The sequence below is a fragment of the Panicum virgatum genome, chromosome 5K (genome assembly GCF_016808335.1).
Source record: "Panicum virgatum strain AP13 chromosome 5K, P.virgatum_v5, whole genome shotgun sequence".
NCBI lineage: Eukaryota > Viridiplantae > Streptophyta > Magnoliopsida > Poales > Poaceae > Panicum > Panicum virgatum.
Window position 1 is genome coordinate 39,309,002 of NC_053140.1, and position 13,554 is coordinate 39,322,555.

Here is a 13,554-nt window from a genome sequence, read left to right on the forward strand (position 1 = left end):
CATTCATCCATCAAGAAAAGTATACTAAAGATATCTTGAAGAAGTTCAAGATGGATGAGTGCAAGCCAATCAAGACTCCCATGGCAACCAATGGGCATCTCGACTTGGATGTGGACGGTAAATCGGTTGATCAATCCCTCTATCGTTCTATGATAGGGTCTTTGCTTTACCTTACCGCATCTAGGCCCGATATAATGTTTAGTGTGTGCTTGTGTGCCCGCTTTCAAGCTAACCCAAAGGAATCACACCTTTCGGCTGTGAATAGGATCCTTCGGTATCTCAAGCACACCCCTAGCATAGGCTTGTGGTACCCCAAAGGCGCTAGTTTAGATCTCTTGGGATACTCGGATTCGGATTTTGCCGGAAGCCGTGTGGATCGCAAGAGTACCTCAGGGGGTTGCCACTTGCTTGGGCGTTCTCTAGTTTCTTGGTCGAGTAAGAAGCAAAATTCCGTGGCTTTGTCCACCGCGAAAGCAGAATATATAGCGGCCGGTGCATGTTGTGCCCAAATCCTATATATGAAGCAAACCCTTTTGGACTTTGGTGTGAAACTAGATAGGATCCCGCTCCTTTGTGACAATGAAAGTGCCGTAAAAATTGCCAAAAATCCGGTTCAACACTCTCGCACAAAGAACATTGATATTCGCCATCACTTCTTGCGTGATCACGAAGCCAAAGGAGATATATCTCTTCAAGGTGTGAGATCCGAGGAGCAATTGGCGGATATTTTCACAAAACCTTTAGATGAGAGTACTTTTGTTAGGCTAAGGAGTGAGCTTAACGTTCTAGATGCTTCTAACGTCATGTAATTGTCTTGTCATATAGATGCATTTCATATGTACATGTGCTAGGGGCTTGTCTAACCTTGTTAAGATAGTGATGAACATGGGTCTTGCATGAGCCGGTGGTCTTGGTTTCGCTCATGGCATGAAGAATGGTTTATCATGAAGAAGCTTAACGAGGGTTCAAACTTGACAAGATAGATTTAAATTTTGCAATGCATGTGCCTGTCTTATAAAATGCATCCATGTTTAATTTCTCGCTTTGCATTGGCATTGCATCTCGTTAGTAGCATCACAAGGGAGCAAATCACACTTCGAGAAAGATATTCATGCTAAATATGATATATCATCTCTACAAGCGTGATAAGATCAATGTTGTGCTTTCATGCCTATTGAGTCACGTCCTATCGAACTTAAAGTTTCTATCTCTAAGTTCATAGGCAAAGTGGCTCATACATTTGGTTTTTGTGTTTAAACCTCGCTTGGTTCTTATTTTGTCTATGTTTATATAAAAGCTTGCGAGCACTTAGTATGAGTGTTTAAGGGGTGAGGTTGTCTCTCGAAAATGATCCAAATTGAGTGTTTATGGCTTTGGTTTTGGAATTTGGATCAGAAGTTGAGTTAGTAGTTCAGCAGAAATTTACCTTAACCACCGGTTAAACCGACGCCCTGTGTTTATCCATCATCGGTTCAACCGGTGCTTAAAGTCTTCGTGGCTCGGCTTCTGCATTGCCTCTGGAACAACCTCCTATTTTAACACCGATGGCCACCGGTGCTTCCGATGCATGGCGGATGAACCGACGCTTCAGCATCGGTTCAACCGGTGCTACTGCGTGGAGTAAATGGCCCTTGCATAGCCTCTGGACCTTACTCCTGCCGATGCACCGACGCTCGTCGGATGTTCCGGTGCCTCAGTGGCGGATCTTCCGGTGACCCTGTTGACCACGTTTCATTTTCGTTCAGATCCGGTCAACGTTACTCCGATGGATACACCGACGCTATTTCTCTGAACCATCGGACCTTCCGGTGCTTAGGGTTGGCGGGCCCGCTCGTTCTGTTTTCTCTTAACTCTTCCACGGGTCCCATGCATCAGTCTCACATGTTCGTTTCTTCCTCCTCGCGAAACCGCCGCCCCTGCACCCGCGCCCGTACACCGCTCCGCCGCCGCCACTCCTGCGCTGTCCCTCCGCCGCCGCTCACGCGCCGCCTGCTCGCCACTCCAAGCCGCCGCCGCGCCCGAGCTCTCCACTGCACCGCCGCCCGCGCGCGACCCCACCTCTCCTGCGCTGCTGCTCCGCAGTTGCTCGCGCGCCCACGCCGCGCCTTTGCCACCCACGCGCCACCGCTCACCGCCACCGACGGCCTCTCCACACACGCGCAGCCTCCCCTGCTCCGATCAGCCTCCCACGCTCAAGCATTCAAGATCGATTTGATCCATCCACCCTTTGCTTAGGCGCCCTCAAGGTGCTCGAGGAATTGCCTCTTAGGCTTTTCTTCGCTTTCTTCCCTGATTTGCAAGGGTATGGCCTTTACACCTTGTTGCAAAGTGAAATTCCTTTGATACTTCATCCTTTGCACACATGTTTACATATATCCTTGCCTTGATCACACACATAAGAATCTTGTCACTTATCTTTGCACATGCTCACATAGATAATCTTTTAAATCTTTTAGCGTGTCTTCGATATCAAGGCTGCTATCCACTAGATTTCACGTCATAGGCTCAAATCAAATCTTTGTTTTGACTCTCTATGACAGATGGCTGGTGACAAGAAGGGCAAGGGTAAGGTGGTTGCGCAGAAGAAGAAGAAGCGCACCCGTGAGGACCGCGAGCGAGAGCAGGCTGAGGCAGTTGCAGATGCAGCAGATAGGCAGGGATCGCTCAGGATCAGGGATCCTCAGGCTCAGGGGGAGCCACAGCAGCAGTTACGTCGCTCAGGACGTACTCAGACAGCTCAGGCCACACCTGAGTCCCGCTCACGTCCACGGACTCGAGGTGGTGGCACTCAGAGGGGAGCAGGCCATGCACAGCAGCAGCAGCAGCACACCGGCAGTGACACTCAGATAGGAGATCAGGACAGTGGTGAGGAGCTGCCCGAGGTTGAGTTGTTCGATCTCAGGGGTATTCCAGGACCTAGGGTCAAGAGACTGCGTTATGTGACCCCGGAGCAGTGGTTTCCCGAGCAGAGGGATGTTGGAGTTGATCGTCGTTTTTACACTCTGCTTCAGGAATCCTTTTACCATACCTACTGCCAGTTGGACATCAAGATCAGTGAGCACAAGATGTTCCACTGGGTAGCTATGCGTGTAGCAGCAGGTGGGACTCCAGTGCTTCCTCTCTTTGAGAGATATGTTGGATTGCCTGCTCTACTCAGTGCGAGGTCCAGGTACATTCGAGAGTGGGTTCGAGTCTTCTACGCCACTCTATTCATTGAGGTGGACCGGTAGTTTATTGACTTCATGTTCCAGGAGAGGCACTATCATTTGACCCGAGCACGACTGGCTACCTTTCTTGGAGTTCAGATTGCCGAGGAGCCACACTTCGTACACTATCAGGCTTATGGTAGCACGGTACCTCCTCGACGTCCTCATGAGTCTCACGTTCCATCTGACGAGGAGATCAGTGTTCTCTTTCAGCAGCCTTTCCTGCCTGGCACACCGAGGACTCCGGACAGGCTGACTCCCCTGGCACACTCTATCCATCTAGCTTTGAGGAAGAGCTTGTTGTTTCGGATTGGATACAATGAGGGGATCACAGCTCTGCAGCAGTGGCTTCTACTTTATATCATGACAGGTCGTGACTTTGACCTAGTCGACTTCTTTATCTGCGAGCTAGAGGATGTGATTCTGGATGGGATGACAGTTCATCGTCGCCATCCATTTGCTCATTGGATCTGCTGGATTCTGGCTCAGCTAAGTCAGAATGAGCACATGGATGAGCTGGAGCACTCGAGGACACAGTTCAGTTTTTACTCACCTGCTACTCCTCGAGACGGTCGTCGTGGCTCGAGAGGCCAGCGCCGAGCACAGTGGGTTCTGGATGAGCATTTCTTGGCTTAGGGCAGAGTTGCAGATGATCCGACAGCAGCCGAGGACGCTTCACAAGCAGCAGCAGAGGCCCAGCTCCCACACTACCTGATCACTGACTCAGAGGACTCGGAGGATGACGAGGATTTCATTCCCACTGTTACCGTCCCTCGAGGAGCTCATGATGATGAGGCAGGATCTTCTGGTGCAGCACATGTCCCCGCTCCTCCAGTCTCCACTGCTCAGGTCACTCAGCCCGATGCACTCGCTACCATTCTTACTCGGCTATCAAATCAGCAGGACAGATTTGCTGCAGCTCAGCTGAGCATGCAGGCCGAGCAGGCTCGTCAGCAGGAGGCCCAGACACTTGTTCTTGAGGGCATTCGGCAGCAGCAGGAGGCCATGAGGCTACAGCTACAGCAGCATTCCTAGATACAGCAGCAGATGTTCACATTCTTCTCGGGATGCTTCGGTCAGCTGTATCGTCACACTGGACTGCCTGAGCCTCAACTCCCTACACCCCAGCAGCTCCAGTTCGACCCCACTGCTCCTCCTCCACCTGCTGACGGATTTGTGCAGACACCCTTGTCATCTTTCCCGATGTCACCACTTCTTCAGACCGGGTTGTTTGCCAGTCCTGTTCCTACTGCTGCTCTGGCTCCTGCTCCTCAGCCTAGTGTTTGGACTGCCGAGCAGCGTGCAGAGTTTCATAGACAGCAGCAGATCCTACACCAGCTCCAGCACCCCTCAGCTCAGTCACTCACGTTCGAGTCACCTTCACAACCTGAGGTGCTCCGTCCGTCCGTCGCGCGCCCCACTCAGCCAGACCTGACTCCCGTCATGTCTGCTCCTCCGACGAACTCCACGGTCGTCGCCGCGCCAGCTTCTACCGCTACTCCAGCTACTTCTGCTGCTCCGACGACTCCGGTCGAGCAGAAGTCCTCTTCGGTCGACGACGACTGGACGGACGACGACGCCGACGACTCCGCCGCTCAGTTCTCCACCGGACCCAGCCGGAAGACCCCGCCTTCTCCAGCTCAGGATTAGATTGCCTTCCTTTTTGGTTCTTTGTTGCCAAAGGGGGAGATAGATAGGGGGAGTAGAGATAGGGGGAGCTTGGTGGTTTGTGGCGTGATTGGATCTTCATGGATTTTGTGTTTGGACATGTTATTTGGATATTGTGTATGCTCTGTGTTGACATGTCCCTACATGTGCTTTATTTCAAGTAATGCATGCTTGTTTATCTCTTTCATTTTCTTATAGTATGTATCTCTACTTTGTGTTGTCATCAATCACTAAAAAGGGGGAGATTGTAGCGCATCTAGGCCGATAGATGCTAATGGTAAGTTTCGGTGATTTATGACAACCGTATGTGACTAACGTGTATTTTAAAGGAAAGCTCAACAACTGGATTAGTCTCATATGAAATATGAAAGGAGACCCCTCAATTCGAAACAATCATGCGTACCAAGGACTCAATTTGAAAGATTAAGGACCTTTCTAGTCTCAAGTGTCACAAGGAGTAGAAGGACACTTGATTTAGTTAGGTTTTATAGTTTCTAGTTCTTGATCGTACTATTAAGAGGGGTTCATGAGTTAGTAGCTTGATCAAACTTGAGTTGGCCTTAGAAATCTTGCACACTCACTCAAAAACAGCAAAAGATGGTCAATAGAAGTCAACACAACTCTTGGAAGAAGAAACAATCAAAGTCACATTCGAATTCAAGTCAAAACAGCTGAAAACAAAGAAAATCAGTAGCACGGGTTGAACCGGTGACCTAGCATCGGAGCATCCGATGCATGGCGGAAGGACCGATGACCTGTCGGTCTATCTTCTCTGGATGAAGGCAGTAAACCTCTTCAGCACCGGTTGAACCGACGCTCCGAAATCAAAGCACCGGTGCAATGAAAATCTTTTGTTCCAGGGAGCATATTTTGGTGGACTCCAACTTCTCTTCAGCACCGGTTGAACCGACGCTTCAGAATCAAAGCACCGGTGCATTGGATGTACTTTGTTCCAGAACGCTTATTTGAGTTGATCAGTAAACCTCTTCAGCACCGGTTGATCCGATGCCCCTACGGAGCATGCACCGGTACAATGACGCAAGCATGGATACTATGTCAGAACTCCAACGGCTACTTCTTTGACACAGAGAGACCGGTTGAACCGATGCCCATATTTTCTATACCGTCGGTTCTTCCGGTGGTCACGGTTTTTCTGCAGAAAACTTCCAACGGCTATGTGACCTCCTCCACTCTATATAAGGGTACCCCCTGGTTCATTTCAGTCGCCTTTGACACCCTGAAAACCTGAGGCCACCCTTGAGAAGAAGAGAAAGAGCTTTGAGCAAAAGAGAGAAGATCTAGTGCTTAGTTTGTGCTTCAATCTTGAAGAACTCATCCTTTGCAAGTGTAGCAAGTGTGCTTGAGCTAGGGCCAACTGAGTGTAGGTCAAGTGAAGGCTTAGGAGCTTGTTACTCTTGGTGTTTGGCAGCACCTAGACGATCTTGGTGATTGAAGGTGTTTCTTCCGGAGCTTGCCAAGGATTGTGGGAGCCCGAAGAAGTGTGTACGTGGCTTGAGCTCCACCACGCCGGGATGGTGAACGGAGACTCTTAGTGAGCGCCCAAGTCTCGGTGACATGGGAGGTGACAAGACTCTTAGTGAGTGTCACAACGTGGATTAGGGGTGTGTGCCAACACATCGACACCACGGGAAAAATCCGGTTGTCTCTTGCCCACTCTTTCATTTCAAGCATTTACTTTCTTGCAACTTTTCATGTGCTTGACATTAGAGATCATAATTTAGCTCTACCTTGCTTAGTTTCATATCTTTGTTAGCTTGTGTAGTTTGCTTTGTTTAGCCGGTTGGTGAATTGAGCCTTACTAGCATTGCATAGGTTAAGGTTGTTTTATTGCTTTAGAATTTTGAAAAAGGCCCAATTCACCCCTCCTCTTGGTCCATCGATCCTTACAGCCGGCGTGGGGACGGGGACGGGGACGGGCACGCGCACCGGATCTACGAGCCCGACGGGCACGGCCGCGGCGAGTGCGTCTGGTACCCGCACCAGGAGGAGGGGACCATCCTCCAAAGTCTGGCTAGACTTTGAGGAGGTGACTGAGATCCAGGGAGGTAAGGAAGTTCGTGTATCTGCCATATGCCACCACTGCAAGAATACCTTGTCTGCTAAATCCTATTCTGGTACTGGGCACTTGCGCCGTCACCTAGATCTTTGCCCTGCTAAGAAGGAAAAGGATAGACACGGTAGAACTCAGTCTATGCTTAAGTTTAATGCTGATGGTTCTTTTGTGCACTGGGAGTACTCTCCTTCTGTTGCTAGAACAGAGCTTTGCCGTTTGATTGCTAGGCTGGACCTGCCTCTTTGCTTTGGTCAATCTGATGCTTTTCAGGACTACATTACCAATGCTCATAACCCTAGGTTTGTGAAGTCCTCTAGGCAAACTACTGCTAGAGACTTGATTGGCCTTTATAATAACCGTGTTGAACAGCTTACTGATGTCCTGAAAAACTCTGTTTCATCTGTTGCTCTTACATCTGACATTTGGTCTGGTAAAGCTAAAGAGGACTACATCTCTGTTGTTGCTCACTTTCTTAACCCTGATTGGTGTTTAAAAAAGAGGTTACTTGGTCTAAAACCTATAGAAGTGGCTCATACAGGTGTTAACATTGCTGAGCGTGTTGAAATGGTTGCAAGTGACTATGGTATTACTGATAAAATCTTTGCTATTGTGCTTGACAATGCTTCATCTAACAAAATTGCTATAGATGTTCTAAAACCTGTATTCTCTGGTTACATTGGTAGTTTGATGCCTAAACCTGCTAGGATTGATGATGATCTAGCTGCTGTATTCTTGCATCAGCGATGTGCTTGCCATATCATCAATTTGATTGTTAAGAGTTGCCTGAAACGTTTGAAACCATATCTTGAAGATTTTAGGACTGCTATTACATTCTTGAATTCTTCCAATCAACGTATTGCTTCTTATAAACAGTATTGCTTGAGTGTTGGTGTCCGCCCTCGTAAGTTTGGAGTTGACATGGATGTGAGATGGAACTCTACTTATCTGATGCTTAAGCATTTAGTTCCTTATCAAAGTACCTTCTCTGTGTGGATTCAAACAAACCATCCTCGCAAACAGGATGGCTCTTTTTTACTGACTCCTAATCACTGGACTATTGCAGAGAAGTTATTGTCTTTTCTTCAATTATTCTATGACTCAACTGTTGCACTATCTGGTGTTTATTACCCTACATTACCCTTAATGCTGCATCATATTTTGAAAATTGCTAGGCATCTAAATGCATATGAGAACCATGAACTGCTAAGAACTGCTGTTGTTCCTATGAAAACTAAGTTCCTCAAATACTGGAGGGAGATACCCCTCCTGTATTCATTTGCTTTCATTATTGATCCTAGAGCTAAGATGAGGGGGTTTCATAAAGTATTGCAGAAGTTAAGTGTTCTTAATGGTCAAGATTATGCTAGATACCCATCATCTATTCGTTGCAAGTTAACTAAGATGTTTCCAGTTTATGAGTCCAAGTTTGGTGATGCTTGCTTGAGGACTTCAACACTGCCAGCTGTTTCTGGTATGGGAACTGAGGCCTGGGATGATATATATGGTGATGAGGAAGCTTTTGCAGGTAATCCTGGGCAGGTAATCCTGGTAATGGTGCAGGTACATCAGCTAGTTCAGGTCTATCTGAGCTCTCTTCTTACCTTGATAGTGACACTGAGGTTAAGTTTGGATCTGATTTCAACATTCTAAACTGGTGGCAGCGCCATAATCAGACTTATCCTATCTTATCTATACTTGCTAAGGATGTTTTGACTGTCCCAGTGTCTACTATTTCTTCAGAATCCACTTTCAGCTTAGCTAGCAGGGTCCTCGAGGAGCGGCGGCGGCGGCTAACACCAGACTTGGTGGAGGTCCTCTCATGCATCAAGGACTGGGAGTTGGCGGACTTGCACAAGCAGCACACTGTAGAGAAGGAAACAAAGGACCTTGAAGCAGCCTTTGAAGCTATGTACCTGGACAATGAGGAAGAAACATCACCTGGTACCAAGCGAAAGGAGCAAGAAGGAGGCAGTGGACCTGATGCTGCTGCTAGGAAGAAAGACAAGGGCCCAGCAACTGAACCATCCAGTTCAAGAGGCAAAAGAGCTTGAACTTCTATCTCTCTTTCCATTCTGGCTATCTAATATCTATTCATGTATCTATAACTGAAAGGACCTTAATCGCGTGATGTCGCCTAGAGGGGGGGTGAATAGGCGTTTAAAATTAATCCTGCAGATTAAAGCACTTAACACAATTGTCAGCAACCAACTGGTCAGACCGGTATGGCAGACCGGTCAAACCGGTACTAGGCTTAGAAACAGGATTCAAACACTCAGACCGGTCAGACCAGTTGAGCAGACCGGTCAGACCGGTACTACGCAGAACCTGCACAAAAGTGTTAATCCTCCCCTTTACGAGCTCTAGCACAAATGCAACTTGGTGTGGTGCTTCTTTAGGTGCTTGCAAATGTATTTCTTAACCCTGCACACACAGAAACAACAAAACCAAGTAGATCGAAGCGGAAGCACAAATAAAGCTAGAGTACAAAGTGTGAGGCAAGCTAAATAAAGATAATGCAAGGAGACACAGAGATTTGTTTCACCGAAGTTCGGATTCACCACGTCACCACGTGTGAATCCTAGTCTCCGTTGAGGAAGCTTATCGTGACCACAAGGTCAAGCTATCTCCTCCTTTTCACTATTTGACCATGTGCCCTTGTGGCACACCTTTGCTGCTGCAACAAACTTACCGCTGCTCACCACAAGCTTGGGAGCTAGCCGGCGATGCCTAGCCGTCTAGGAGGCTTCTCCTCCAAGAGTAACAAATGCTTCAATCAAGTTGGCGACGCAACCACAAGTGCTCAAGCTAGGGCTTATGCTCTCACTGCTCAAATGCTCTCTTAGCAAAAGTTTCACTCAACCCAACTCAAAGGATTCAACTCTAATCACTCAAATCTCACAAAGAGAGGTTGGGGAGGACTTCTCAAGTGCTCTCACGGCTCAGAGATGGCTTCTGGAATGTAATGGCATCAGCACACATGAAAGGGTGAGGGTGTGGGGTATAAATACCCCTCTCTCAAAAACTAGCCGTTTCTCTATCAGAGTCAGACCGGTCAGACCGGTCCCCCAGACCAGTCAGACCGGTCAGTTCAAATTAACTAGCCGTTGGACCCCGACCGGTCAGACCGGTCGGCTGGACCGGTCAGACCGGTCCAAGTAGGTTTTCTGCTCCCAAGTGTTTCTCTTTGATTTTTCTCACATGGGATAGCTATGAGCACTTTTGGTAATGTCAAACCACTGATGTTGCATCCCTCTTGATAGTACGGCATCCTATACTCAAGTTCACATAAATTGACATACACAACACTTGAGCTTTCATGTCTTGATCAAGCCGAACTTCTTCAATCAATATCTTGAGGTTGTCAACATCCTTAATTTCAGTGAGCATTCCTGCTTGAGCTAGTGACTTTGAATCTTCCTTCATATAAGAATGGAATCCATCTTTGATTCACAAGTCACTCCCATTTTCCAAATAATGACACTCTTCAACATAGAGCTCTTTATGATTTTAGGATCTCCGGTATTTTGACCCATATCGGTTTCCTTGCTCCCCCCAAGCCGTCGCTTGCGTAGCCTCTTGAAACACGCCTCTCGGTCCTCCACTTTTATCCTAGCCGTCCATCTTGAACTCATATTGATTTGTGTCATGCATGAAATCTTCGTTGTCAATTTGAATTCTCAATTCAATCTTATATACAAGCCTTCCAATTTGAGATAACATATGCACATCAACTCATGTCTCATTCACTTTTCTCTTCTTGCTTTCTTTGTACAATAATATTCATCTCATACGTCAAGTCTTTCCAATTTGAGACTATGCAACTTGTGTCTCATTCTTATAACCTTTACTTGTCATACAATTTCTATCATAAGTCGAATAATCCTTTAATAGATATTTGAGCCTTCATGTCAATCATGAACACTTGCTCACATTTTTCTATTTCTTGTTTTGCTTGTCATATACATCCGAAACAAGCCTTCGCATATTAGAGCCTTTATATCAACCATGAATACCTTACTCTATTTTCTTTTACAACTTTTGCTTGCCACTTTGAGTCCCACATAAACTAACAAGCTTCAACACAATATTAGAGCCTTCATACTACACATGAATACCTTGCTCTTTCATTTTTCTTTCTCATTCTAGCTTGTCACATATAATGATTGCCAATGAGACATACATATTTTCTTGCAATACATGAGCTATATCATTCCACAAATTAAATACCTGCTCATAATCTCATGCCAACAAGTTAGTTCTTTAATCGTGTTGTCAATCAATACACCAAAACCCACTAGGGGCCTAGATGCTCTTTCAGTAACTGTAATGAATTATGGCATGGACTATGAACAATGAACTAAGGAGCTGGCTGTACTCTTTTCCTTCCTAGGGTTTTCTCACGAGGTGTGAGTTTTTACCTAGGAAGGTTTTTAATGAGGCAGCATTGCACTAAGGCTCCATTTACATTTTGAGATGCACTGTTCTGTGTTCTGTGATGGTTTGAATGCCTGGATGATCTAGTTTAGTAGATTGAATGATTATGCCTGGTATTTTGGAGTTTGGTCATGAATTGTTGAATGCTTGAGTTTGAACATATGAAATCTGTTTATATTGCATTATTTGGAGTTGATTGAGCTCTTGTGTGTCCTGGGCACGGGCACGGCACGGCACTGCCGGGCTGACCGTGCCCCAGGCACGGCACGGCCCGTCTAAGCTTAACCGTGCCGTGCCTGGGCAGGAAAGCCGGCACGGTGTGCTGGCCCAGCACGGCATGAGGTCTCGCCGTGCCGTGCCTGGGCACGGTGGAACCGTGCCGTGCCCAGGAATGCCCGTGCCGGGCCGGCATGCCCAAATGGACATGTATACTGAAGGGTAGGAGAAGAATAGGTAAAAGTTGATATCGGCGACAACGCTGCTCCCGATAAGATGAATTAAAAATTATTTTTCCTGACGACCGCACTGAATAGACACATAACTAGAGAGAGGTAGAGGCTGTGTTCACTTCCAAAATTTCTCTCTTCAAACTTCACTATTCACCTATCATATCAAATCTTTTACCTCATGCATGGAGCACTAAATGTAGATAAATAAAAAAACTAATTGCATAGTTTTGATGTACACGACGAAACGAATCTTTTTAGCCTAGTAAGATCATGGTAGGACAACAATTACCACAAACAAATGAGAAGTGCTACAGTGTGCTACAGTGTCCGATGTGATCCTTTTTACCACTATTTTGTGGATCTAAACACACCAGAGTTTGGATTGCTGATTTTTCTATCGGTAATCCTAGGGATAGGGTGTTCGATGCGTCGGATGTCCCTATCTACTGCCTTGCTCACCCCTTATCCCCTCCATTGTATGCACCCGCTCCCTCTCTCATCCCGGCATCCTCCTCCTCTACCCCAGCAGCTTCTTCCCCCACCCCAGCGGCGGCGCTTCACCCACCACGACGTCCTCCTCCACTGCTCCTCCGTCGGATCCGCCATACTTGAGCTCCTCCGCCGCCCTCGAGCTCCTCCACCAAGGCTTAAGAGGCTGCGCATGCGGGGCGCGGCTGGAGGCGGAAGAGCGGCAGCGGCTCACCGGTGCGGCGGTACACTAGTGGGAGCGGCCCATAGCAAGAGGACCAATTACCTGACGGCGCGGACCCAGGGCAGGGCGCGACTACGGTAGCGGCAGGCTAGCGAGGCGCACAGGGAGTGCGCACCCCTTGGCGGTGAGATCCTCTGCTCGCCATCCTCCTCCACCACTACTCGTGTAGTGCTCATATTTTACTAGAATTTCTGCATGTTGCAAGCGTATACTTCAAGTGTTTCAGATGAATGTGCAAGTGTTTCATGTGATGTTGCAGTGGGCACCTTATATTGTTGCGGTAGAAATTTTTTGATATTGCAAGAGCTATAGATGTGTTGGGTATTGAAGACGAATGCATTTTTGTGTTGTTTGCACGATTGATTTTCTGAGATTTCAATATTGCAACAGTTGGCTTTAATGTTTCAGCAATATTGCAACAGTTGATTTTTGATGTTTCAACATTTAATTTTTCATGTTGCAATAGGTCATATCGCATGCAACATCAGCTAATGTTGCAGCTAGAATTTTTTTCTCTCTTGGTACCATCCGACGCTAGGGCCCGATGTCCGAAACAGCTGCATTTTTTCTATTACAGGGCCCACTTTTCACCGATGCACATTGTGTGAGTTGAAAAATCACTACCGGGACCGAGCCTTAGCTCGGTTGGTGCGCTCTCCGGGTGCGGAAGCCACCGGTCGCGGGTTCGAGCGTTGCTCGTCCCGGATTTCCCACCGGGAACAGTAGGTTCTTATTAAATTTTGTTATCTCTCATGCGTGGAGCCACAAAGGGATTGCGACGCGCCCGTCGCCTACGGAGCCTTGGATGGATCCGGTGATCTCATGAAGGACGCGATTTGATCTGAGTGTAGTTGTGTTTGTTTGTGTATGTGTGGTGTGAGTGTGGTGTGCGTGTGTAAGGTTGATGTGAGTTGTACATGAACAATACTACAACTGTACCCAGATAGAGGCTCAGAAAACCACTACCCGACCGTGTAGCCGTTCAGAGCGCCGCTTGCGCGTGTACGAGAC

General features: G+C 47.4%; 1 protein-coding gene and 1 long non-coding RNA gene across 2 annotated transcripts; both read left to right on the forward strand.

Annotated features, from left to right (window-relative positions):
- Positions 1 to 7,086: 7,086 nt before the first annotated feature.
- Positions 7,087 to 8,999, forward strand: LOC120709920 (zinc finger BED domain-containing protein RICESLEEPER 2-like). The gene is made up of 3 exons (XM_039995543.1): positions 7,087 to 7,849; positions 8,012 to 8,473; positions 8,689 to 8,999. The coding sequence occupies exons 1-3, from the start codon at positions 7,087 to 7,089 to the stop codon at positions 8,997 to 8,999; spliced, it is 1,536 nt and encodes a 511-aa protein (XP_039851477.1).
- Positions 9,000 to 12,240: 3,241 nt separating this feature from the next.
- On the forward strand, positions 12,241 to 13,483 carry LOC120710673. The gene is made up of 2 exons (XR_005689979.1): positions 12,241 to 12,667; positions 13,121 to 13,483. It is a non-coding gene; the product is annotated as an uncharacterized LOC120710673 (long non-coding RNA).
- Positions 13,484 to 13,554: the final 71 nt, after the last annotated feature.

What these genes read in the sequence shown, in the direction of transcription:
- LOC120709920 (XM_039995543.1), top strand. Translation starts at nt 7,087, where the DNA reads ATGCTTAAGTTTAATGCTGATGGTTCTTTTGTGCACTGGGAGTACTCT. An exon ending in GAGTGTTGGTGTCCGCCCTC is followed by an intron (nt 7,850 to 8,011) that starts GTAAGTTTGGAG and finishes GGACTATTGCAG; the next exon opens with AGAAGTTATTGTCTTTTCTT. An exon ending in TGATGAGGAAGCTTTTGCAG is followed by an intron (nt 8,474 to 8,688) that starts GTAATCCTGGGC and finishes CTATTTCTTCAG; the next exon opens with AATCCACTTTCAGCTTAGCT.